Source organism: Callorhinus ursinus, unplaced genomic scaffold (genome assembly GCF_003265705.2).
Source record: "Callorhinus ursinus isolate GAN/ISIS: 27379988/994484 unplaced genomic scaffold, GSC_fseal_2.0 scaffold14, whole genome shotgun sequence".
Lineage (NCBI taxonomy): Eukaryota > Metazoa > Chordata > Mammalia > Carnivora > Otariidae > Callorhinus > Callorhinus ursinus.
Genome location: NW_027397076.1, coordinates 6024426 through 6051361, shown reverse-complemented (window position 1 = coordinate 6051361; position 26936 = coordinate 6024426). Strand labels below are relative to the sequence as shown.

General features: G+C 39.4%; 1 protein-coding gene across 5 annotated transcripts in view; it reads left to right on the top strand.

The window, feature by feature from the left end:
* The window catches only part of TXNRD1 (thioredoxin reductase 1), a 61659-nt gene that overhangs the window by 22108 nt on the left and 12615 nt on the right, over positions 1-26936 (top strand). For all 5 annotated transcript variants that reach the window (XM_025882340.2, XM_073900364.1, XM_073900363.1 and 2 more), the window contains 9 exons: positions 908-1027; positions 7915-8057; positions 8420-8535; positions 9861-10086; positions 14636-14728; positions 15283-15359; positions 17965-18121; positions 23051-23158; positions 25557-25652. In XM_025882340.2, the coding sequence (XP_025738125.1) occupies positions 908-1027; positions 7915-8057; positions 8420-8535; positions 9861-10086; positions 14636-14728; positions 15283-15359; positions 17965-18121; positions 23051-23158; positions 25557-25652 (1136 nt within the window). The remainder of the gene's footprint in view (positions 1-907; positions 1028-7914; positions 8058-8419; positions 8536-9860; positions 10087-14635; positions 14729-15282; positions 15360-17964; positions 18122-23050; positions 23159-25556; positions 25653-26936) is intronic.

Below are 26936 nucleotides of genomic sequence, written 5' to 3'. Positions count from 1 at the left end.
TATCAGTCACTATTCTTGTGCTGGGCATAGCCGCTCTGGCCTGTGGAGCTTATACTCCATAGTCGCAGTCTGGAAGCATTCTCTTATGTGAAGTCCACTGCCGTCCTGCACTCTTAAGCCATTTTGTCTCCCTCCCTGCTTGCCTACATTTTGTTTTAATGGAGACAGTCTATCACCATGTTCTTTAAGCTCAGAGATTCTAAACCTTTTGTTTGTTTGTTTTTGTCATGAATCCTTTCGTGAGAATCCACGAAAGCTGTAGACCACCTTCTTTTTTTTTTTTTAAGATTTTTAATTTATTTGTCAGAGAGAGAGAGCGAGCACGAGCAGGGGGAGCGGCAGGCAGAGGGAGAAGCAGGCTCCCTGCTGAGCAGGGAGCCTGATGTGGGACTCGATCCCAGCACCCTGAGATCATGACCTGAGCTGAAGGCAGATGCTTAACTGACTGAGCCACCCAGGCGTCCCGACCACCTTCTTTAAAAAAAAAAAAAAAAAAAAAAGTTCATATACACCAGATTTTATATGTAGTTCTAGACCCATTACAGTCCAACCATGGCCAGCTTAACAACCCTGTTACCATTTAGTTCTATTCATAGATGTGGTGGCGAGTGTAGGATTGTACACAAAGTAAAATTTCAGTTTCTGGCATCTTACCAGCAGTTAATTTTGAATCTTTGCAGTGTGTGGAAATTGTGGTACTCTCATTTTCCTTATATTTTAGGATGTGTCACTGTTTGATACATAAGGCTCTCTGAGCTTAGAAATGCCACGAGTCTTAGAATAAACTTGTAAAAACAGTATTGGCTACATTAGATTATGATCTTCCGTAGCACAGTAATAATTATTGACCGTTTTCTTTAAAGGATTGTGAAGCTGGATGTAAACTTATCTCTCAATGTTGTTGCAGGTCTTGGAGGAACATGTGTGAATGTGGGTTGCATACCTAAAAAACTGATGCACCAAGCGGCTTTGTTAGGACAAGCCCTACAAGACTCTCGCAACTATGGTTGGAACACCGAGGAGACAGGTATGGTGGGAGAAGCCGCTCTTCCGTTTGTGCTTTTGAGGGATTTGAGCTATGAGCTTGCAAAGCACCATCCATTTTTATGGGACTAGAAATTGACCTGGGGGTTTTTACTGCTGACAGTTTTTATGTATAAAATTACTGTAGTTATTCTGTGTCAGATAGCTGCATAGCTGTTGTAGTAAGAACAGATACTGTATTTGGAGTGCCTTTCTATAATAGAAAACCAGAATTTTTTAGATAAATTCTTTATTATTATTGTTGTTATTATTATTTTTAAGTAATCTCTGTGCCCAATGTGGGGCTCAAACTCATGACCCCAAGATCGAGAGTCGCACACTCTACCGACTGAGCCAGCCAAGTGCCCTTCAAATAAATTCTTATATATAGAGTTTCATAAAGAGTGTAAGTTACATTTGCTCTCCTTGGAAGCTGTTTTATTTTTCTCTCTCCAAAGAAATGTTTCATGAGCTGATATTTTGGGGGTGGGGGGACTGCTTATTTGTTGAGAAAGAGATGGTTAGTCTTTGTTGGGTAAAATATCTAGAGTACCCTAGCAACCCTAGGAAAGTTGAAGAGAAATTGCTGCCTTTGGAAAGTAGATTACATTATCTGGTAGAAGAAAAAAATGAGGTTGGCACGGCTGCATAGTTAATTAACGACATAGGTCACCATGTCCTTGAAGAGGGAAACTCCAGTCTTATGTGATATTAGTTTTTTGTTGTTGTTCTTAAAGATTTTATTTATTCCTTCGAGAGAGAGAGTACAAGCAGAGAGAGAGGCAGAGGGAGAGGGAGAAGCAGGCTCCCCACTGAGCTGGGAGCCCAACATGGGGCTCCATCTCAGGACCTGGAGATCATGACCTGAGCCGAAGGCAGATGCTCAACCAACCGAGCCACCCAGATGCTCCCTGATAGTAGTTTTGAGATCTACAGGGTACGGGGCATTTGCCAGGGTATTTTATTTTGTAGTTTTTTCTGAGTTTTAATTAATAGTTTATTAAATATTAAAATAAGGCATAAATACATGCTTTGAAACATTTTGCCCCTACTCAAATTAGTCCTGCTTCCTCTGTTTGATGCTTTTACTTCCTGTTTGAAATCAACAGTACTTTTTTCCCCAAGTCTGTAGTCTTAGAAAATCAATTACTTTAAAAGTGTTCTTATGCTGGAGTCACCTCTCTTTCCTCAGATCCTTACAAAGCTATTCTCTGTCCATGACCTTCGGGGCCTGAGGCTGGTACTAAGAGTTTCCTTGTTTACTTCTGAGGTGCCATGCCTCATATCCTTTTCTCTTGCCAACAAAAAGGGCAGTCGAGGTGACCCTTTTGACCTATGGAATATGAATTTAACACATAATCTACCGATAGTCTGCCCCTAGGCCCACTTCTGTCCCCCTCCCCAAGTTATTGTTTCCTTCTGTGTCTGAAAGTCTCACTGAGTCTGCCATTCATACACTCTTTCCCTTCCTGGAAGCCTGCTTTTAATGTACCTGGTTAACAAGAGGTCTCCCTTCAGTTAATTTATTAGACTTCCTAGTAGACATTTTAGAAATTCTGCTGATAAGGTTATAGAATATCGCTGTTGAGTGCCCACTATTTGCAGTTGAGTCTGTGCTGGGGAAATACAGAGATGAGTAACACAAATGGTATAGGTACACAGATTCCGCTAATCACTGATGCACTAATATCATTGATGTGCAGACCACGTACCCTGGGAGCCCAGAGGTAAAATTGGTAACGTGAGTTAAGTGGGCACACAGTCTTTGCTGGTATTCTGGGTCCCTTGGGTTAAGAACTTCCTTCACCCCAGCCCTCCTGACACATTAAAATGTAGGTTAATGTAATAGTCAGACCTGGCACAACTTCTGACTTTGCCGTTCACTGCATGTCATGAGGATTAAGTACGGCAGCGGCTCAGATAGCCACTACTCATCATATCGTTTTTGTGTCTTCCTCTGGACTTGCTGCTTTTAATTCTTCCATTCACAGTTTCAATAAATTGGAGTAGACTCTGCCAAGCACTTGGTTCTTTGTTTAATGGGGTGTAGAAAAACATTTACAGATATAGGAAGTTCGTATGTTTGAACCAAGTTAGTTCCCTCTTAAAGAGGACATGTAACAAGAATATTCACCTGAAAAAGTCTAGAGTTCGTTGGAAAAAGTAAGGTTGTTCCAAGCAAATTTTGATTTATGTAGCTTTATAATTTCCATATGCTGTCATCTATACCTAATGTGTCTGTCTCTTAAATCTAGGTAAATAACAGTGCCGGGAGCTATATAACTCAGTCACGCAATTTTTATTTATTCATATAGGGATCTAGTACTCAAATTGGTATGTTGTACTAATTGCTGTTAGCTTTAAGCTATCCACTCTTATGAAAAATAAAGTCACAGGAACAGAATTGCTTAATTTAGTTAGAAATGTAGAAGTATATATAGTGGGTCTTTAGAATCTTAAAAAGTTAAGTACAGACTTCTGCTGAATGTGAAATTTTATTAACAGGGCCAACTAAGTATAATTCTAATAAATTCAGTAATCAAGTGGGTGGTGAAATAGAATTTGGTGAATTGACAGATCTTTCCAGCAGAAGAATATCTCTGTAGCTGTCAGGTAACAATAAACAGTAGCTATGCTTATTTATGTTGAATTTATTTCTAAATTTTATAACAGAGAACTAATAAATGTATAGCCGCTGAGGTAATAAAGAGCCACTACTGGCATGGTCCAGATCTATACATTAAAACCAGTAAAAACTCCCTGAAATTTATCTATTTATTTATTTATTTAAAGATTTTATTTATTTATTTGACAGAGAGAGCGACAGGGAGAGAGGGAACACAAGCAGGGACAGTGGGAGAGGGAGAAGCAGGCTCCCCGTGGAGCAGGGAGCCCGATGCGGGGCTCGATCCCAGGACCCTGGGATCATGACCTGAGCCGAAGGCAGACGCTTAATGACTGAGCCACCCAGGCACCCCAGCTCCCTGAATTTTAATGGGATTTTAAGACTTGGACCAAATCAAAGTCTGTCTTTAAAGAAATTATTTATTCAACTAAATTAACAGTTTTACTCTTGTGCTTCTTCCCCCTTTCCAGGTTGTAATGTTAGAAATATATAATTTTCTATTTTTATACCTTCCTTCTCTTGTATATGCTGGGAGCAACAATCTTTGATGAGAGTTGTGCCCTGTATTTAAATCCCTTCACTCTTCCTAAATGGAAACCTTGTGGTTTGTTTACTGTGTTATCTTCCGTTCTTCTCATTGAGCCTTGGGACTTCTGAAGCTAGCTGTGGCCTAGCAGAGACCCAGGTCTGCCGCGCCTGTCAGGATCCACCACTGAGGGAGCGGTCACCACCTCCCTCCTTTTAAAATGGTTGTAGTGAGGAGTACAGTGGATTTAGACAGATGTTACTTTATGTCATTAGGTCTTAGAGGGAGAAAGAAACTTGGCAATGTATTTTTCAAATGAGAAACCCCTAGAGGCTGCTGATCCCTGTTCCCACAGATAAAGCATGAAGGCTTAATTTTGCATTTTTTAAATAGAAACACAGCTAATCTCATGACCTTGACCAAGTAACAGTGTAACAGTGCTCCAGTGTTCTGGGAAGGTTTTCTTCTCTGACACTGTAGATAGCTCTAGGCGTGGAAGGAGGAGAGGGAGCTGGACCAGGCAGCAGAGCTGAATCTGTGACTGGCGGAGTGACACATCTAGGACTCAGCTGTGATCTGCCCTTTATTTGAGAAGTTTTATGATCCGTCTATCATTACAAAGAAAGCAAGATCATTGAGGATTTACAGGATTAATTCTTCCTACACACTCCTGATGTTTCATATATAGTGTATCTGTGTCTGCCACTGAATTAGTGTGTGGCCTTGGGTAGGTCATCCATCCTTGATCTCCCTGTGTATATACTGGAAGTAATTTGTACCTCTTCAGGTGTTCTGAAGTTCGAATAAGTAGGTGCGCTGAAGATGTTAAAGATACCACAAAGTTCAGTTAGTCTGATTACTCTTGTCAAATTTAAGAGTGTGGCCTGGCTTTCTGTAGTAGGATAGGGGCAGAGCAGGAGCAACAGACAGTTGGCTTTAAGATCCAGCTGCTGTGGTGGGCATTAATGTCACACACAGGTGAATTACACATCTTGCCTGCTCAGCTAGAATCTATATTGCAGAAGCTTAGCATTGGATTATAACTGGTAGACTGAGCCGGCTGAATCTGGAGACCTATGAGAAATGCTGGAACTGTATCGGCAGGTGGGCTGAGTGGGGATGTGCACTATCCAGGTAGTGTTTGGGAATTCAAGGAAGTGGTGGATTTGGGGCATTATCAGAAGGCAGCACAGCCCTAGAGAACTAGGGTTCCAGATATGTTACCATCCAGAGTCCAGCAAGGATCCATTTACCGCCAGTAGTACATAAAGTAGGAATTTGGATTTTACAAGACAGAAGCTTAATTCTCTGAATGAAATGCAAGATCAGGACCATAGGAGTAGCTAGAGTTCCCAGATGCTGAATCCCAAACTGGTGGGCTAGAATGTTTGAGTTCCTTCTGCCTGAGCATAATCACACTAGAGATTGGGGACGGGGGTGACTGCCCTCTATACCAGAGGGTGAAGAAGGAACTTTGGTAGAAAAGGGGTTTGAGGAATTTGAAAATCAGGTGGGGCCTGATGGCTGCAAAGGAAAGCTTTAACAGAATTAAGGCTGGGATAGGTCTAATCGTCAAACTTGAATTTTGAAATAATTGAATTTTTTGGTGCTATTATTTAATCTCAACTCTGTCTTATTTAGAATATAGTATCTCCTGATGGATTAGCAGAGTATAATCCACTTAATAGTTCTATAATTGTGAAATTTCCGAAGTGAATCAATCGTCCCTGTGGTCTGGTTCATTATTTCTCCCCGGGGGCGTTATTGGTATGTTGGGCTGGACACTTCCTAATTGTAAGAAACTATAGTAAAGGATATTTAACATCGCTGGCCTTTGGTCATTCCTAAATCACTGTAACAGCCAAACACATCACCAATAAAATGTTAGGGATTTGCTTAAAATAATTCTAGTAAAGGGGCACCTGGGTGGCTCAGTTGGTCTGACTTTGGCTCAGGTCATGATCTCAGGGTCCGGGGATCCAGCTCCATGTCAGGCTCTGTGCTCAGCCGGGAGTCTGCTTCTCCCTCTCCCTCTCTTTCTGCCCCTCCCCTCGCTCATGTGCATATTCTCTCTCTCTCTCTCTCTCTCTCTCTCTCCCTCTCCCCCCCCCCAATAAAATAAAATCTTAAATACTCTAGTGAAAAAGGGGGTATATGAAATGAGATTGGCAAAATGTTGGGAATTGTTACAGCTAGATGATTAGCATAGAGGGGTGAGTTACACGATTGTATTCCATTCCTGGGGAAGAAAGCAGGAGTGAATCCTTTCTCTTCTTTCGTCTAGACTGAGGCCAAATGGGCGGGTTGGCAGGGCTCCCTTCGCGCTCCCCAGCCCCGCCCCCCAGCAAATCACCCTCTCAGCATTGCAACCACAGTGGCTTCTGCAGTCACTCTGTTTTCATTGATCTCTCAAAGTCTAACATTTTATGATTCTGTGAACTGAATATCGGCGATCTATTCTCTGGGAGGCTACAGACCAATTTTTGTGTTGTCATTCTCAGTTCTAGAGGCTGGCCGTTGGGTGGCTAGACTTGGCTCACCACTTCTTATGTGGCCAAGCAACTTATTGACCCTGAATCTAAGATTCAGACGACAGATCTTTCAGTATATATTGATTCTCTTTTCCTTCTTTCCAAACCACAGCTTTCCTAGGACCTGCCTTTGTCCTGTCACGAGAGTATATTTTATCTGTGTCCTCTATTTTTTTTCTAGTCATTGATAAGTCATTAATGAATGAATGATTGATTTTTATCCATTGAAATTTAATATATTAGTGCCTGGCTCAAAGGATTCTTTTTTTTTTTTTTAAATTGATTTATTATAGAGAAGGATAAAGAGTGTGCATGCACAGGGAGGGGCAGAGGGAGAGGTAGAGAGAGAATCCAGAGCAGACTCCCCACTGAGTGTGGGGCCCGACCCAGGGCTGGATCTCATGACCCTGAGACCATGGCCTGAGCCTAAATCATGAGTCGGATGCCTAACTGACTGAACCGCCCAGGTGCCCCCCAAAAGATTCATTTTATGATAGAATTAAAAAAATCTTCCTCTCTTTGGTGAGATGGGGATTTGGGAGTCAGTGAGACAGTCTTAAAATACTCTGTCTAGATCAAGGGTCAGCAAACTTTGAATGTAATACAAGGCCAGATAGTAAATATTTTAGGCTTCACAGGCCCAATGATCCCTGTCACAACTACTCAGCTCTGCCATTGTGGCACAAAAGAAGCCCTAGATGATACATGTAAATAAGTGATCGTGGGTATATAAACTTTTTAAAAAGGTGATGGGCTACATTTGGCTGTGGGGCCTTAGTTGGCCTTTGTTCGCCGGCCTCTGGTCTAGACTCTGTTACCAGCTCACTCACTCCAGACCTGGCTACATCAGGATCCCTTGGGGATTGTTAAAAATACAAGATCTTAGGCTTTACCACACCTTATTATTCCAGCAATCAGTATTTACAATCAAAGTAAAATTCTCGTTCATTTCTAAAAAAGAAAAAAAGTTTGCGCCTAGTTATTTTAAAGAATTATCAGAAAGCCTTGCATGATGAATTGTCTGATAGTCTTCTAAAAAGGAAAGAATATTTGAGCATGAAAAAGTTGTTTATATGCTTAAAATGAAGGACCCTGCTCTTTCAGACTAAAAGCTCTGCTCTTTGTATTCCATGCGAATAGTTACTGAGAAATGATCTTTGCCTGGCAGTTGAAAAGCTAAAAACATTTCGTCTTCTCTTCTTGTGCAGTTAAACATGACTGGAATAAAATGACAGAAGCCGTACAGAACCACATTGGTTCTCTGAACTGGGGCTACCGGGTAGCTCTGCGGGAGAAGAAAGTCACCTATGAGAATGCATTTGGGCAGTTTGTGGGTCCTCATAGGATTAAGGTAATTGTGTGATTGGTTGGGGGTAGGGGAGGAAAAGAGAAAAGTGATTATCTTAGTAGAAGGAAAAGCCATGGTGACCCAAACTGTCCAGTTTGGCGATTTTGCAGTCACATCTTATGGGACTTTCTCTTGTGGGGTGGTAGTGTGAGCATACTGGATTTGGGGCCAGGTTACCTGGATTTGACTCTCGGCTCTGCCACTTACCAGATTTATGATTTTGACTAAGTCTATTAACTACTCAGCCTTCACATCTTTATGTATTACCAAATTTTTATGAAGATCAAATTGGATAATGTGAATGGCCTTTGTTAACTATCTAATGAATAATAAGTTATTTAAAGTTGACATTGGTTTCTTTGTAGGCAACAAATAACAAAGGCAAAGAAAAAATTTATTCAGCAGAGAGATTTCTCATTGCTACTGGTGAGAGGCCACGTTACTTGGGCATCCCTGGTGACAGAGAGTACTGCATCAGCAGGTAAGGGAGTGTTGCAGGGAGAAAAGAGAAACCCATTGTAGATTTATGCTTTTCAGGTTTTTTTTTCTTCAAACACATTCAGTCCATTCCTAGAACATCCTAGTGTTTTGCCACATTTTTGCCCAAAGGGACAGGGACTTGGGAAAAAAGAGAAGGGAAAAATTATTTTATGCAAGAATTCAAGACTAAACATTGGTCATCTTACCACCCAGTTAACATCACTGCTGACATATAGATTTATGTTTGGAATGTACATACGTGTGAGTGTATATTAGAAATGTATAATATTTAAAACCAGATGGATATTCATGCAGATGCTAAAACAATGACAGAATGGCGGGCCATGTAGATTTATTAAACCCTAGTCCCTCCTCCTTGCTGTTCACATGGTCACAATGTCAGTGTAGGTTGGCCTTCTGAAATGAGTCAAACAAGGTTTGGCTGTGTGATTTATTTTTGCCCATCTGGTGATCATACGGTGACATAACAATTCACATTAGGAATAAAATAAGGAATTTCACATTATGACGACATTAAGAGAGGTTGTTGAAAAATATGTACTCTTGGATGCTTTTTGCCCAGAAGTTTCTGATTGTGTTATAAGTTATTCCTTTCAGGCCCTTTTTTGGGGGAGGAGATACGATTTTTTTCCTTTGTGGCTCATATAGGGGCAGCTCAGATGGCAACAGTTCTCTTTGTTGTCTTGGATAGCTTCCTTTCTCATATTTAAAAAAAAACTCATTTCCTAACAATGCTTTTCTGATCTCTCTCATGTCTTGTATATTCTTCACTTGACTAAAAGATTTTGTCAGGTTTTCCTTTTTATAGTTGGTTTTTATTTTAGAAAACAGTTATGTTGGAAGTTTTCTCCTTTTCTCCCCATTCTTGATAATTGGTGTTCCAGATAAAAAGAAGTAACACAGATTTTCCACCTCGGAAAGAACTGAGTGGTGGTGATATATGAGGGGTGGGGGTTTGGGTTTGTGAATATACGATATTAGACACATTAGGGGAGAATTACTCCAAACAGTTCAGAATTATTTTGTTTGACCATGAGTTAGGTGGTTTGCTGTGTTTGGCCCTGGGCAGCTTGAGCTACTCCCAAAGCAGCTGAGTGGCAAGAGAGGGACAGTGTCTAAGGCCTTGTAAACACTTCTCATATATTATGTGTGTAGCTAATTGAATGTTTTTAATCTTAAAAGTGTATTGTTCTTGAGAAACCAAAAATTTTGCTTTGATTTAGTCATTACTCACATATGAACATTTTCAATTTCTTTCTTTTCTTCTTTTTTTATTTTATTTTATTTTTTAAAATTTCTTTTCAGTGATGATCTTTTCTCCTTACCTTATTGCCCGGGTAAGACGCTGGTGGTTGGAGCATCCTATGTTGCCCTTGAATGTGCTGGATTTCTTGCTGGCATTGGCTTAGATGTTACTGTTATGGTACGATCCATTCTCCTTAGAGGATTTGACCAGGACATGGCCAACAAAATTGGTGAACATATGGAAGAACATGGTGTCAAGTTTATAAAACAGTTTATACCAATAAAAGTAAGTGGAGTTGCTCGTAGGTTTGTTGCTTTTATACTTACCTTTATTTTTTAAAGATCTTTATTTATTTATTTGAGAGAGAGAGAGAGCACGAGAAGGGGGAGGGTCAGAGGGAGAAGCAGATGCCCCCGCCGAGCAGGGAGCCTGATGTGGGACCTGATCCCGGGACTCCAGGATCATGACCTGAGCTGAAGGCAGTCACTCAACCAACTGAGCCACCCAGGTGCCCTATACTGACCTTTAAATGGCAGGAGAGAGCGTTTTGGGGTGGGCGATGGGAGCTTTTTTTTCGGCATTATAAACCGTTAGGAATGCTGCAGTGCCTCATCTGTGACACTGGTATATGAACTTGTACCTGCTACCACCTAAACAGCTTTGTTCTCAGCTGCAGATTAATAATGTCTTTAGTCTCTTCTCAACTTTCTTTGGTTCTCTTTTGTTTAATGCTTTCCTTCAGGCATCCCTTTACTTTATAATCTTTGGTCTGTTATCCTTTGTTCTCGATACACACCAGTGATTTAAATAAGAGTTCAAGACTGGGCTGGTTTTTAAATTTTTTTCATAAGACATTTGCCCTTGGTATACTGTGTAGTCAACAGATGCACAGTATTATTCTGGCTTCTCTGAGAACGATTATCTAATTTTGTTATATGGGCTGGCCTTTTTTGCTTCTTTAATCTTCTTTTGAAAAGATCGAAAAATAAGCCAATTTACACATATTTTGATATATAAAAGTGACAAAATCAATCACTTCTTGTATCTCAGACTAATAGATAAATTTCCTTTCGAGCAGGTAAGGATGAGACTGTTGTGTTAACACAAATTAAGGAATTTTAGCTGTGAAGTTTGTTCAGTGGCTTAACTTAGGTTCTTTGTAGGACCATGTTAGGGATCTCTTAATGTAGATGGGTAGAGTTTGAGCTTTGGGATGATCATGACTTGCTTTCAATACTGTTCTGGCATTTTCTCACTATATGACTTTGGAGGAATTACTTAACCTCTCTGAGCTTGTTTCTTCTGTAAAATCAGGATGATAATAGCACCCGTCTCAGAGTTCCTATGAAGATTGCATTAGCTGACACTTAGAAAGTATTTGGAACAGACCTGGCACAGAGTAAATCTTAAATGAACCTATCTCCCAATATTGTAGTGAGGATTAAGTAGCAGATGTCCTGGAAGTAATCAGTACTTGATTACTGGAGTTGTTTTTTAGGGAGTGGAGGTAGATATGCTATGTTTGCACTAGGACCATGATTAGAAAACAACAGCTGTACGTACACGTTGTTCTGATAGAAGAGTAACCTCTTACTATAATGTCTTTTTTAAAATTCCAGTGTAGTTAACATGGAGTGTTATATTAGTTTCAGGTGTGCAATATAGTGATTCAGCAATGCTATGCGTCACCCAGTGCTCATCATGATAAGTGCCCTCCTTAATCCCCATCACCTATTTTACCCATCCCCCCACTCACCTGTCCTCTGAACCATCTGTTTCTTCTTATAGTTAAGAGTCTGTTGGTTTGGTTTGTCTTTTTTCTTTTATTCGTTTGTTTTGTTTCTTAAATTCCACATGAGTGAAACCTTACATTCTTTGTCTTTCTCTGACTGACTTATTTTGCGTAGCGTTGTATTTTCTCTAGCTCCATCCATGTTGCAAATGACAAGATTTCATTCTTTTTTTATGGCTGAGTAATATTCCATTGTTTGTATAAATCACATCTTTATTCATCTACTGATGGACACTTGGCCTCCTTCCATAATTTGGCTATTGTAGATAATGCTGCAATAAACATAGGGGTGCATGTATCCTTTCAAATTAATGTTTTCATATTCTTTGGGTAAATACCTGGTAGTGCAATTACTGGATCATAGGGTAGTTCCAGTTTTAATTTTTTTTAAAAAGATTTTATTTATTCTAGAGAGAGTGTGTACACATTGAGTGGGGATTGGGGGGGAGGGGCAGAGAGGAGGGAGAGGGATAAGCAGACTTGCGAAGAGTGCAGAGCCCATCAGGGGGCTCTGTCCCGGGACCCTGAGATCATGACCTGAGCCGAAATCAAGAGGCAGACTGTCCGAGTCATCCAGGCACCCCTCTACTTTTAATTTTTTAAGGAACCTCCATATTGTCTTCCACAGTGGCTGCACCAGTTTGCGTTCCCACCAACAGTGCACGAGGGTTCCTATTTCTCCATATCCTTGCCAACATTTGTTGTTTCTTATGTTTTTGATTTTAGCTATTCTGACAGGTGTGAAGTAATATCTCATTGTGGGTTTAAGATTTTATGTGTTTATTTGAGAGAGAGCAAGAGTGGGTGTTGGGGGGCAGAGGGGGCGGGAGAAGCAGACTCCCCATGGAGTAGGGAGCCTGATAATGGGGCTGGATCCCAGACCCTGGGATCATGACCTGAGCTGAAGGCAGATGCTTAATTGATTAAGCCACCCAGGGATTCCCTGCTCATGGTGTGTGGTTTTGATTTGCATTTCCCTGAGGATGAGTGTTGTTGATCATCTTTTCATGTGTCTGTTGGCCATCTGGATGCCTTCTTTGGAGAAATGTCTGTCATGTCTTCTGCTCATTTTTTTTTTTAAGTAGGCTCCGTGGGGCTTGAATTCATGACTCTTGAGATCATGACCTGGTCTGAGATCAAGAGTCAAGACACTTAACTGACTGAGCTACTCAGGTGCCCTACTTTTGCCCATTTTTTAGTTGGATTATTTGTTTTTTTGGTGTTGAGTGTATAAATTCTTTTTTTTTTTGAGAAATTCTTTATGTATTTTGGATGCTAACCCTTTATTAGATATGTCATTTGTATATGTCTTCTCCCATTCAGTAGGTTGTCTTTTAGTTTTGTTGATTGTTTCCTTCGTTGTGCGAGAGCTTTTTATTTTGATGTAGTCCCAGTAGTTCATTTTTGCTTTTTTTCCCCTTGCCTCAGGAGACGTATCTAGAAAAATGTTGTTAGGGCCGATGTCAGAGAAGTTACTGCCTGTGTTCTCTTCTTGGGTTTTTATGGTTTCAGGTCTCACATTTAGGTCTTTAATCCATTTTGAGTTTATTTTTGTGTATTGTGTGAGCAAGTGGGCCACTTTCATTTTTTTTTTTTTTTGCATGTAGCTATAGTTTTTCCCAACACCATTTATTGAAGAGACTGTCTTTCCCATTGCATATTCTTGCCTCCTTTGTTGAAGATTAATTGACCATTCCTTTATAATGTCTTAATATTTGGAGAGTTTTGGGCAAGTTTGAGGATCTTGTGGACTAACTCCTAGTGAAATAAATATATCTGTGCACCTGACATTTTACTTGGGTTCCCAGGGTCTCTCTCACCCCCATGGGCCTTGGTGAAGCTGTGTTGCATTAGCCAGTGACCTAGTAGAAGTGGCCTTCTGCAGGGAGGAAGGAGAGAACATGTTTGGGACAGAGCAGTGTGATGTGCAGAGAGATTACGGGGAATAAAGTTGTTCTAAATGCAGAAATTGTTTTAGATACAGGAAAAGCCTAACTGGAATACAAAAGTAAGTGAGGCAGGAAGGAACTAGAGGTGTGATGAGGCCTTTATCGTTTTTAGGCAAATCTGAGCTAATGCAGCTAATCTGAGTAATGCAGCACTTCTCCAGAGGTTAGAACATTAAACTTAAATAGGAAAGACATTTTCAGTATGTTCAAATGGGCTTAACTATATAAAAAGGAAGGGAATTTGAGAAGAAAATCTTTATTATTGTATTGATGGTGAAAGTAAAATGATCCTTGGCAGTCTTCCCATACAGAATGGTTGTATCTATAAGGTAGAGTAGAAATTGCAGGTGATTTTAAGTTTCTTTGAGCAAATATTTTATAGAAACCCATGATTTGCTGTCATTCAGAGACAAAGGTGAACTACAGACCTGCAGAAGCCTCCAGGTGATGAAGTTTTTCATCTGTCGCTACCTAGTTTGGAGGTCATGGTTGGCATCTCGGAGTAGTGGGCTAGTGTGTTTGATCCCATCTGGCACAGCACAGCTCCAGGGTTTGCTCCTTCCTCCTTACATCCCTGACAACTGAAGACTACCCCTACTTATGATAAACCTACCTCCTTGCTCCCTGTACTATTTAGGGTGCTCTAGCTGTTAACCTGTATCATGTTTGATTTACTCCAGTGTCTATTCTTTGTTGACCAAGCTGCACATCTGTAGTTGGAAGAGAATCTCTGAACTTGAGCAGTAGTGGCTCTCCAGGGGGTTAATGGTTCTGGGTGAGTTGCAATATAGGAGCCTGGGAAAAGCAGCAAGTCTTTAGTTGGAGTTTAGTGATTGTAGTCCTCTCCCACTTTTCTCTTTGAATTTCATTCTGTTTGGGAATTATTTGAAAGAAAGCACTCCAGCAAACATTAAGCAACAAGAAAGAAGGGGGTAAAATAAAAAAAATCTTATTGTCCTAATGATGTTAAGGTGAGGGAGATGAGACATGAAAGACCTTTCCAGCCAGATTTTGTGTTTAACTTTGCATTAACCTGATAGAAGGGGGTTAGTACATGTTCTTATTGTGGAGTAAAACTTTATTACTTTTATAGGTTGAACAAATTGAAGCAGGGACACCAGGCCGACTCAGGGTGATAGCTAAGTCCACCAGTAGTGATGAAATCATCGAAGGAGAGTATAATACGGTAAGGAGTGGACCCAGGTTATTGCTTCATTAGAAAGCAAATAATGTGCTTTTTGGATATTTGCTGGGTACATACAATGGCAGTTTTCTGTTTCCAAAACCCTTGATTATATTCCCATTTTAAGACACCTTTATTACTTGTGATATTATAATTTGTTTTATATGTAACTTAAAAACATCATTTGTCAAATAGCTAAAAAAGGCATCCAAGTTTTTAAATGACCTAGAACTTCTCTTTCAAAATTTTAAGCTCCCTAGCTCACTACTTAAAAAAAAAATAATTCAGTCATAGGCTATGCTATCTTTGTCCCTAAACTTGGCTAGATTTAGAAAGGAATTATTAACTTTCTTTTTCTTAATAAATGGATAAGGATTTCTGCTATATCCTGTTCAGTGGATATATTTTTTAAAATAATTTGTTTAAACTCTTGCATTATTTTCTTAATGAAATATTTCTTTCCAGGTCTGGAAAATGAAATCAGATTGGCTTAATTATTAAGTAACTTATATGCAGCCTTTTTGATAACAGTCACTGATATATTAATAACTTTTCAGGTATTGCTGGCAATAGGAAGAGATGCTTGCACAAGAAAAATTGGCTTAGAAACCGTGGGGGTAAAGATAAATGAAAAGTAAGAGAAAAAAATTTATTATATCTTATCAAATACTATTTCAGTTATTTCTAATACTGATTAATAGTGGAGTTTTAGATTTTTAGAGTTAGTTTTTATTATAGTTGGAGAAAACTCCCAGTGCCGCTCACATTAGTATTTCCTGTTTTATTTTTTTCCCTTTTCAAAATCTAAATGGCAGAGAGAGCAGCTTGCATTTTGTTTCTTTAAGGTATAGTGTCCAGAAAAAGAATCTAACTGCACAGCTAATTGCAGGTGTGTGCTTTGAGCTTCATTAAATATGTAGATTTGAGCCATGTTTAGAGCTACCAAGTTTTAGGATGATGAGTGGTCACTGTATTTCTAGTGACAGCTGCAAGTATCAAAAACTTTTTTTCTGGGTTAAGAGTTCTTCAGATCCTCTGGACTACAGCACCACATGAGATGACTAAGATCGGTGGCAGCTGCTTATCTCCTGCCTGGGGCTATTGCCCAATAGCACCTTCCTAAAAGGCCCAGTAAAAATAAGTACTGTGTATGCCAAATGTCTGGGAAGCTAAAAATACAGGTTTCTTTTCCCCTTTCAGGAATAACCTGTAGTTTGGAGAAGAAACTTCCTAGTCTGATTGTGAGGATTTTTGAAAATTCATTTTTTTACTAGGATGAAAAGACAGTTGTTGAGGAGGTCACCAATAAGATTTAGCAGACCAAATGTTCCCTCAACTTAATAAACCTGCTAGCCTGTTCCCAGTGGGTCTAAAGCTTAGATTTTGTGTAATGTTAACAGCTGACACTTGCTGTGCACTTACTGTGAGCCATGGACTTTTGTGCTAAATATTTTGTACACATTTTCATTGAATCCTCATATTCCCTTAAGATAGAAGATGGTATCCTTTTTCTTATTACCAGTATTCCCATTATTATGGTTCCCATTTATAGGTGGGAAAATGAAGCTTAGCGATATTAAATAGCCCTCCCAACATCATAGAGGTGATAACTAACAGACCTGGTTATTATAGTTTAGAATCTGCATATTCTTTTTTTAAGATTTTATTTTATTTATTTGAGAGAGAATGAGAGCCTAAGGTGGGGGGAGGGTCAGAGGGAGAAGCAGACTCCCTGCTCAGCAGGGAGCCCGATGAGGGACTCCTGGGACCCCAGGATCATGACCTGTGCCAAAGGCAGTCGCTTAACCAACTGAGCCACCCAGGCGCCCTCTCTTTTTTTTTTTTTTAAGTTTTATTTATTTAAGTAATCTCTACAGCCAACGTGGGGCTCACACAACCCTAAGATCAAGAGTCGCATGCTCCTCTACCGAGCCATCCAGGCGCCCCTGGAATCTGCATATTCTTTTCTTTAAATTTTTTATTGTTATGTTAATCACCATACATTGCATCATTAGTTCTTGATGTATTGTTCCATGGTTCATTGTTTGTGCATAACACCCAGTGCTCCACGCAGAACATGCCCTCTTTAATACCCATCGCCAGGCTAACCCATCCCCCCACCCCCCTCCCCTCTAGAACCCTCAGTTTGTTTTTCAGAGTCCATCATCTCTCATGGTTCGTCTCCCCCTCCAATTTCCCCCCCTTCATTCTTCCCCTCCTGCTATCTTCTTTTTTTTCCCTTAACATTTATTGCATTATTTGTTTCAGAGGTACAGATCTATGATTCAACAGTCTTGCACAATTCATAGCGCTCACCATAGCACATACCCTCCCCAGTGTCCATCACCACCCACCCCATCCCTCCCACCCCACCCCCACTCCAGCAACCCTCAGTTTGTTTCCTGAGATTAAGAATTCCTCCTATCAGGGCGCCTGGGTGGCTCGGTCGTTAAGCGTCTGCCTTCGGCTCAGGTCATGATCTCAGGGTCCTGGGATCGAGTCCCACATCGGGCTCCTTGCTCTGCAGGAAGCCTGCTTCTTCCTCTCCCACTCCCCCTGCTTGTGTTCCTGCTCTCGCTGTCTCTCTCTCTGTCAAATAAATAAATAAAATCTTTAAAAAAAAAAAAAAAAGAATTCCTCATATCAGTGAGGTCATATGATACATGTCTTTCTCTGATTGACTTATTTCACTCAGCATAACACCCTCCAGTTCCATCCAGGTCGTTGCAAATGGCAAGATCTCATTCCTTTTGATGGCTGCATAATTAGAATCTGCATATTCTTAACCACTGTTGTAGTTTTCCCCCAAAGTTTCTTACGTTTTTCTTATTCCAGAATAGTCTCTAAGCTTTTTACGTATTTTTTTAAATTTTTATTTTATATTATTTTATTTTATGTATGTATGTATTTTTTTAGAGAGAGAGTGCAAGGGGGCTATGGTGATGTGATGTGGGGAGAGGCAGAGGGAGAGAGAGAATCTTAAGCAGGCTCCATGCTCAGCGTGGAGCCTGATGCAGGGCTTGATCTCATGATCCTGAGATCGTGACCTGAGCTGAAATCAAGAGTCGGATGCTTAACCAACCGAGCCACCTAGGCGCCCCTGTGTGTATATATTTTTAAGTTAACACATTAGAACATTGCCCTTAGCTAGAATCACAATTTTGGGCTTCTTTGGGAGAAAGGAGATTTTGTTCTACTTAATAGTGGTAATTGATGATTTTAACTGAATGAATTTTCAGGACTGGAAAAATACCTGTCACAGATGAGGAACAGACCAATGTGCCTTACATCTATGCCATTGGCGATATATTAGAGGGGAAGCTGGAGCTTACCCCAGTAGCAATCCAGGCAGGAAGATTGCTGGCTCAGAGGCTTTATGCTGGCTCCAATGTGAAGGTGAGTTTGTGGATGACACTTACTGATGCTGGATTTTTTTGTTTTGTTTATTTATTTATTTGAGAGAGAAAGAGAGCGTGTGTGAGTGGGGGAGGGGCAAAGGGAGAGAGAATCTCAAGCCGACTCTGTATTGAGCATGGAGCCCTACACAGGACTCGATCCCACGATCTATGAGATTACAACCTGAGCCGAAACCAAGAGTTGGACACTTAACCGACTGCGCTACCCAGGTGCCCCACTATTGATACTGTTTTCAGTAATACTACCAGTACCCTAGTCAGGGGTAGCTGTGAAGTTTTCAAGGTCTTGAATAATTTAGCTGTCTTGCTGACGGCATCCTAGATGTGCTTTATTAACTGTATCCCAAACAAGATGTTGTTAAGACTGCTGTACTTTTATGACTTTATTATGAAAATTGTCATTCTTGGAATCACACTGGGTATAAAATGAGCTTGATTAATCAAGTTTCAGCACTGTTATGTTCCATATATGCATAATAGTTGCGTTTTACATTAATTTCATTATTACCAATTTAGGAATTTTCTAAATCCTTTTATGGCACCTATCTAGGCTATAAAAGGATTTGGGGATCTGGTTAATAATGTCAGTTTGCAAAGCTGTTAAACCAATATTCAGGCTTTATTACCCTGTCATTTTTAAAAATATGTCTTCCGCTCTTGGAATGTTTAACGTGTTATATTAATGTTCTAAAGTGATTTTTTTTAAAGTCAGTATAGGAAATTGAAACTCTTAGGTATGTTTCATGGGACTAGATGGCAAGAATAAATAGACTCTCATTTTTTAAGATGAGTTTTTAGAGCAGTTACAGGTTCACAGCAAAACTGAGAGGGAAGGTACCAAGATTTCAAACCATGTGTTTTTCCCTGCCCTCATACGTGCATAGCCTTCCCCATTATCAACATTTCCTCCCTAATTAATTATTGGAAAGGATTCCAGGAACACTGATTGTAAAGCACTTAGTCTCTGCCCATTTTCCTTACACATTAATCACCATGGGTTGATCTAGGTTGGTTAAAGTAATGGAAACCTCAAAGAATGCAGCTAATAAATTTGTGACCGGCATTTCAAAGGTACCTGGGGTTAGTTTGGATGGTGGCATAGCAAGGTCTTCTATTTTGAAATTAACAGAATTGAGGCTAAAAATTAAAAAGGGTTTTAAATTCCAGATTGTCTGATCATCCAGGGCGTAGCAACTGGTTATTACTACTATTTGGGATAAATTTAACCACTTCCTTGAATGAGTTACGTCTTGTATTCATTGTTGCAATTTTTGAGTATCTGGTAAACCAAGAAAGGGGTATTTAGAAATACACCCTGCGATGCATTGAATTTGTTCTTGACCTTACATCTTTTGTGTTTTAGTAAAATGGAGATATTTTTATATGCCAAAAATAACCAAAGGAGGCACATGCAAATATTTGCTCCTAAATAAAGTTGAAATTAAGTAGCACAAAATTCTTAAAAACCTTTAATGAATCTTTGCACCCACTTTGGACATACATGGCCTTCCATATGTGGGCATGGTACTGTATTCTGTTCTCTGCCAGGTAGAGCAGATTTTTTCTTAAAGTGCTTCTCTGCCAGGTAGAGCAAATTTTTTCTTAAAGTGCCTTAAGCTTTATCAACATCAGAATTTAATATAAGTTGCAATTAAAGGACTCCTTTTTTGTTCTCTTTTGTGTTTTTTCCCCTTATTTTTAGTCTAACTCTAATAAGACGACAAATGCTTTCCCAAACAGGAAAATATAAACAGGTGCTGCTCAGATCTCTGAGTTTGAAATCTCACTGGTCTATCCATCTTTTAATATAGTAAATAAAGTCAAGTCGAAATGCCAGTAGATACCTAGGTTAAATGTATTTGGGGAAATCAAACACTTCTTTTTTTTTTTTTTAAGCAACTGCATAATCTCTTTAATTTTGCCCAACGTGTGTTAATGAGACTGTTACCACGTATCTGAGAAGGTGAGAGAATCCATGTCTGCCCTCCTTCTAAAGGAGCAGCTCCCAGAAAAGATCTCTTTTCTGTTGAAAAGTTTAGCTTAACATCAACACCTGGCTGAGTTAAATCCATTATGGGATTTTAAGGGAGCCCAGATTGAATCTTGGGTGTTAGTGCCTTCCTCCAAAATTGCTATCTATTCCTCACTACTTTACCAGAGTGTTGGGAGGAAAGGGAGACAAAGCGCTACACGTGAGTTCTTGCGACATGCTTGGCACTGTGCTAAGTGCTTTGTGAGCCTTGTCTCACTCAGCCTCGGGGCAGCTGTGGAGGTTGATGACATAGTAAGGGGAAATTAGGTAACTGCGAGGTCATAAGGCTGGGAGGCAGCCGAGGCATAAATGAAGTCCAGTTCTGATCTTAGGTACTGCTGTCTTAATCATGACGATTTATTGCCTAAGAAAGATTTGGGAAGTATAGATTATAGAAAAATAGGGGATGGAATAGGAAAAGTATCTCAAGACTTAAAGAATCCACCAATTTGCAAACATCTCTGTAACACATAACTTTCCTAAATAAAATGAAGTGGCAAATACATTGGGAAAATTTAAATGAACCTTTTTAACATTTAATAATAAACTTTTGAAACTTAAAAAAATATTTGCCATTAAATACACTAAATATTCATTCTTTTGGAAACACAGATGAAGGGAAGAAAAAAAGTTTTTATCATTTCAAAAACTGATCTATAACAGACTGTAAAACTGAGTCAGCCTGTAGATGATGGACATTCCACTAAGCCCTTTGTTTAAAAAGCCTCACGAGAAGATGCACGTACCAGTTTAAAGCACAGTATGATGGACGTGTCAGCAGAATGACCAATTGTCTCTTGGATCCTTTTAGAATTGCTCTCAAACACTTGAAATACTTTGTTTTTACAAAGAGTAAACATTAGCATCTTTATTATTAAAGTGGTACTTTATTTGTTAACTCAGTTTTATAAAGTATTTTAGGGGTGCCTGGCTGGCTCAGTCGGTAGACCATGCAACTCTTGATCTCAGAGTTGTGAGTTCAAGCCCTGTGTTGGGTGTGAAGCCTACTTAAAAAATAAAATATAAATATATAAAATATTTTATGTGAAAACCATAGAGAAGCCACAGTACACTTATCTTCACGTGTTCCTGCTCCTTTGCATGTCTTGTTATTTTGGATGAATGTGGACATTGGACATTTTACATTGTTGGGTGCTGGGTTTTGTTGAATTCCTTTATACAGTGTTGGATTTTGTGCTGGCCGCCCATTAAGTTATGTGGAACTAGTTTTATCCTTTTGTAAAACTTGCTTTTGTGTTTTTTTAGGGTCTGTCAATGGCCACCTTTCATCTAGGGCTGCCTTTTGGAGGACTCCCCGTTCCCCTTACTTTATGAATTCTTTCTACTCTGGCTTGAGGGAACAGGAGCTATTTCCAGTCCTGTAAGAGCTCTGGTCACTTGGGGCCTCCTGCTTCCTCTGCTTTCCAGTGGTTCTTTCCTTACCGTGGAGTACCTCCTGTGACACATGGACAGATCAGTTCTCAGCCCACAGATTTCAAGAGTTCTTTTGTGTAGCTCCACCCTCTGGGGCGGTGCCCCGCAGCTTCAAGCCCCCCTGACTCCCCTGAACTGTGGTCTCTTACCTCCATGACTCAGAGAGACTGCTGGGCTCTGAGTTCCCTCCTTTTGCACCCAGTCCCTAGATAGCGCTCTGGACGGTAAACAAGAAATCACTGGACTCGCCTCATTTGTTGCTCTTCTGTCAGGGATCACAGTCCTGCGCTGCCTGTTGTCCAGTGTCTGAAAGTGTTGCCTGCTCTTTGTCTCGTTTTCTTGTTGTTGAAAGCAGGACGGTAATTCTGGTCCGTGATAACACCATGATGGCTGTCCGGGGATGTCTCCCTGTGCTTTTGATTCCTAATTCCAAGGGTTTATGTTCTTTTTAGAGAAAAAGGATTATATTTATTGTTTCTAGAGGGAGACACATTTTAAAGATTTTACCCTACTGTTTTAAAGGGGAATTGAGTATCTGATATTTTAAGTGCAAACTGTTAGTTAGGCTCCCCTCTGTGTACAGATGTGGTCGGTAGGTTTTTACCAAATTGCATTTACAAACAGATTTGGCATTTACATAATCTCTTTTCCACACTTCACATCAGTGTACTGAAGACTGAGAAATCCATAGTAGAGAAACCTGTTTATTTACTTAATCCAGCGTTTCACAAACTTGTTTGACTTCAGAATCCTTTTGTCATCTCTACTATTAACATCATAAAATATGCTTTAGAAATAGCGTCAGTAACTGTTTTTGTTTCTGTGGTCTTCCACTGAAGTGGAAGTGGCTGTATAATACCACACTGAGCATATATACTGTAGAACCACTTTCCTATTTGCATTTGAAAGCCAATCAATATATTACCACTGTTGAGGCATACTGCAGCAATGCTCAATTAATGCATGGAGCTTTTTCTGTACAGTAAATTATTATTATAGATTTCTAAAGAGTGGGGTTCTTGGCACAGAGGTAAAGAATGTTTTTATGGCTCTTAATTGGTATTACCTAATTGGTTTTCCAAAGAAGTCTATTAATTCCTGTCACCAATATGAGACTGTCAGCTTTGGGTACACTCGTCTTGTTTTTGGCTGCTTTATAAAGGGAGAAAAAGTGTGTCCTTGTTGTTAACATCAGTTGGTGTTGGATGGAGAAGGCACATGAATCTATTCATGACTGATCTTGCCAGACTTCATACCTCTATTACAACTATCACATGAGTTAATGGTTCTCAGGGTAGTAGGTTTATACCTGGGATTGTGACTTCCCATACTTGTGGTAGAAATTTATTAGTTTGTTTTCTCCTGATTTTGAACCTTTTTGATGTATACCCTTTTTGAGTTATAATTTCTCCTGTCTTAACTCTTTACTTCGTTTTGAAATAGTGTGACTATGAGAATGTTCCAACAACTGTGTTTACTCCTTTGGAATATGGTGCCTGTGGTCTTTCTGAGGAGAAAGCTGTGGAGACATTTGGGGAAGAAAATATTGAGGTAAATTATATTCTTTATGCCTGTGTTAAGTTACTGCTGCTTTCTGTTCAAAATTAAAAGTAACTTCAAGCATACAGAAAAGGTGAAAAATTGTACAAAGACCTTTCATTAACCCATAAATTTGTTTTATACTTTTCATATTCTCTTTTTATCTCTCTGTATCTGTGTTTTTTTCCCTGCACCTTTTGAAAGGAAGTTAAATGTCCCTTTACTCCTAAATTCTTCAGTGTGTGTTTCCTGCGACTAGGGTATTTCTTTAGTAACCACATTATAGTTCCACTTTTAGGAAGTTTAATGTTGGTAGAATGCTTGGATATAATCTACCTTCCGCTTTCCAGTCTTGTCAGCTGACCCAGTAATACTTTTGAAACCGCTTTTACTGGTTCCTTTTATTATTAAAACAGTATTGTTGGAAATATGAAAAATACAGGAAAATACAAAGAAGGAAACTAAAAATTAACAACATTTCGACCACTCTCTTAGTGACAGTTGGGGGTTTTGGTACTGTTATCCTCTTGTAACTGCCACAGTCAAGGAACAGGCACGTGGCATGCACTGTTTCTGTGTACGCAGTCTACCCAGAGGGACTGCTGCTTTAAATCATTCAGGAAGAAAGTTTCCAGTAAAACCTTCCAGAAGACCAGATTTGTAAATCAGTAAATTTTATGATAGCCTATTTTAAATCTCTTAATCTTTTTCTTATAATACACATTAGCAGTAGCATGTAATATCTTGGTCTATTAGTATCACATGAGTAGCATTTTCTGATTATAAAAATAGTATATCCTCATTATAGGAAGTTTGAAAAATTAGGAAAATATAAAAGAAATTGTAATTCATAACGAGATCACTACTATTAATATTTTGGCACATTTCTTTCTAGTCTATAAGTATTTATGTGTTTATATATTGTATATATAGGTGTGTATGTATAATTGTAGGCACATATGTCTTAATTTTTTTAAGTGTGATTAAGTTATGCGCAATTTTCTGTTCTGTTTTACAGTTAATGTTAGGTCATGAGCATTTCACCCTAAAAACAGCGTTTTCAAAAGTGACTTATGTATTTTTGGATGCTATAAAATAATTTGTTAAGCCATACTTTTATTAGATTGTTTATAGTTTTTCACTATCATAAATAGAACAATGAACATCTTCATAATTCACTGTATTTCTCTGGTTATTTTCTGAAGATAGATTCCTGTCAAAAGATTCTTAGATTTTAGGGTTCTTAATATACATCTCATATTTCTTGACAGGCTTTGGCTTTCATTTTATTAGAATTTGCATTTTTCATTATAAAAGTAATGCATTTGGGGCGCCTGGGTGGCTCAGTCACTTAAGCATCTGCCTTCGGCTCAGGTCATGATCTCAGGGTCCTGGGATCGAGTCCTGCGTCGGGCTCAAAAGAACCCTTGGGGCAGCGGGGACCCTCCTCCCTCTCTGCCCTGCTCGTGCTCTCTCTCACTATCTCTGTCTCCTTTTCTCTCTCTCCAGTAAATAAATAAAATCCTTAAAAATAAATAAAAGTAATGCATTTGGGTTGAAATTTTGAAAATGGAAATAGGAAACAATTATCCATAGACTTATGTCTGTAACATAGCAGTTGTTAGCAATTTGGGTAATTTCTTTAATCATCTTTTCCCTGTGTAATTGTTGTGATACATGACACTATTCAGTTTTGTAACCCAAATTTAAAAAAAAAGTTCACATTGTATTACAGCATCAAAGAAGACTTTATTATAATGGCTGCATAATCAGTTTGTTTTTGAAAGGTAGCCAGCCATATATGTTTTGAATTGAGTCTAGCAGCCTTAGGTGGAGACCAATCCCTGTAGTCACGCAGACTTAAGTTCAGGAAGCGTCAGTCAAGACATCTGCGCCCTCCCACTCTCATCTTCCCTCCCGCCCGCCTTTCTCTTCATTGCTGTGGGCGACTAACGCCAGCAGAGGAAATGCCTATGGAAGCATCAAGCAAGGAACTGGATAATTGCTCTAATTGTTCGTGGCACCTTACTTGTTTCTTGCCCAAAGTTGTCATTCCTATGCAAGATAGTGTTATGTATTTTATTTCTTTTTTCCTTTGTTTTCTTGATGTAAGACAGCAAGTAATTACCTGGCTGCTTTCTCTCATTTGCTTGCTTTTTGTTGTTATTATTACTTAGGGTTTACTGTTCTGAGGTTGAGATATAATTAAGGGATGAGCTTATAGCAAAGGGGCCTGACAACAAGTTTAAGGTTGTTTACCTTCTGACCAAATGTCTACTTATTCCATGAATTTTATTGTTTAATGAAGTCTAAGTATCAAAGAGTCTCCAATGTTTTTAATCCACAGCTGGTGTTTGTCAAACATACTTCTTAAGATAATGGGTCTTAAATTGTGTGTATATCTTCTCAGGTTTACCATAGTTACTTTTGGCCGTTGGAGTGGACGATTCCATCAAGAGATAACAACAAATGTTATGCAAAAGTAATCTGTAATATCAAAGACAATGTAAGTGAAATCCTCACTGAATCCTTTCTTCCAGTAATTTCATTTGTTTTTAATATGTAGTTCTATTTTGATCACATGGTGGACATCGCATTCCTTTAGTATTTTATGTGTTGGTCTTCCCAGCCGCATGGACACGGTCTGAGGGCAAGGGTCATGGTGACACCGCTTGGCCTGCACTCAGCGTCACTGGCACAGGGCTCCGCACGTGGCCAGTAGGCCTGCCGACCTTGCCGAGCGCAGACCACAGAGACAACGCGAGAACTGTGTGTGTTCATAAAAGGGAAGCCATGAAGTCAGTGACTTCTACAAATAATGAGAAACTATAAAAGAATGGGAGGAACACACGTTTGTGTCCCAAGCAGCTTTTCTCTAGTAAGAGAGAAGCCATCACAGAGGAAATTCATAACAGCTTATGTTTATTGAACACTTGCTATTACCATTGCAGTACTTGGAGGTCTACATGTATTAGTTAATTCTTATACAATCTAGTGAGCTAATGAGAAAGATGTGTAATGGGAAGAGCTCTTCACTGGGTTCTGATTTAAGATTTCATTACTGGCTACTGCATGTAATGCCAGTAACTGAAAGCCTGTGGGTAAACTCCTTGACCTCACAGAGCTTGTTTCCATACCTACAAAGTGATTGAAGACATGCTTGATTTTCTGTGTTTTTTTGGCTGCTAGTCCCATACTCAGAAGACATGTATGCACACACACATACTTGTGGATTGACTCTGATGAGGACTGGTATTTTTAACTTAGCTGGGATCTTACCTTTGGGAAAAAAAAAAAAAGGCCTGAGTAAAAATGTAAACCATGCTAAAGAATCCATAATTAAAAGCCAAATAACCTCACGCTTTTTCTTATTTTGGGATTTGAATATAATCAAACCATGTATCCTATTGAAAAGCTACTGTTTCAGACAGTAGTGCAGGAAAACCTGGACCCTCTACGAAAAAGATCATCCCAGATGCATTTAATAAGCGAATATGCTAGGATGCAGTTGATGTAAAGAATGATTTTACGGAATTTTTTCCTTTGCAGACATAAGTTTTTATTATTAGAAGTATTTGAGTATACATTAGCCGTCATGCTGCTGTAGACAAAAGGAGAAAATGTCTGACGTTCTCACTGTCTCCCTCTAGCAAGAGGTAGTTCAGTTGCATGTTGCATGTAGCAATCAATGAAGCCTCCACATTTTCCTTCAGACCAAGCAAATCTGTTTCATCAACATGTGGTTCATTTGTCTTTTTTTTCAGTGTTGTGTCATTTGTTCAAATAATGC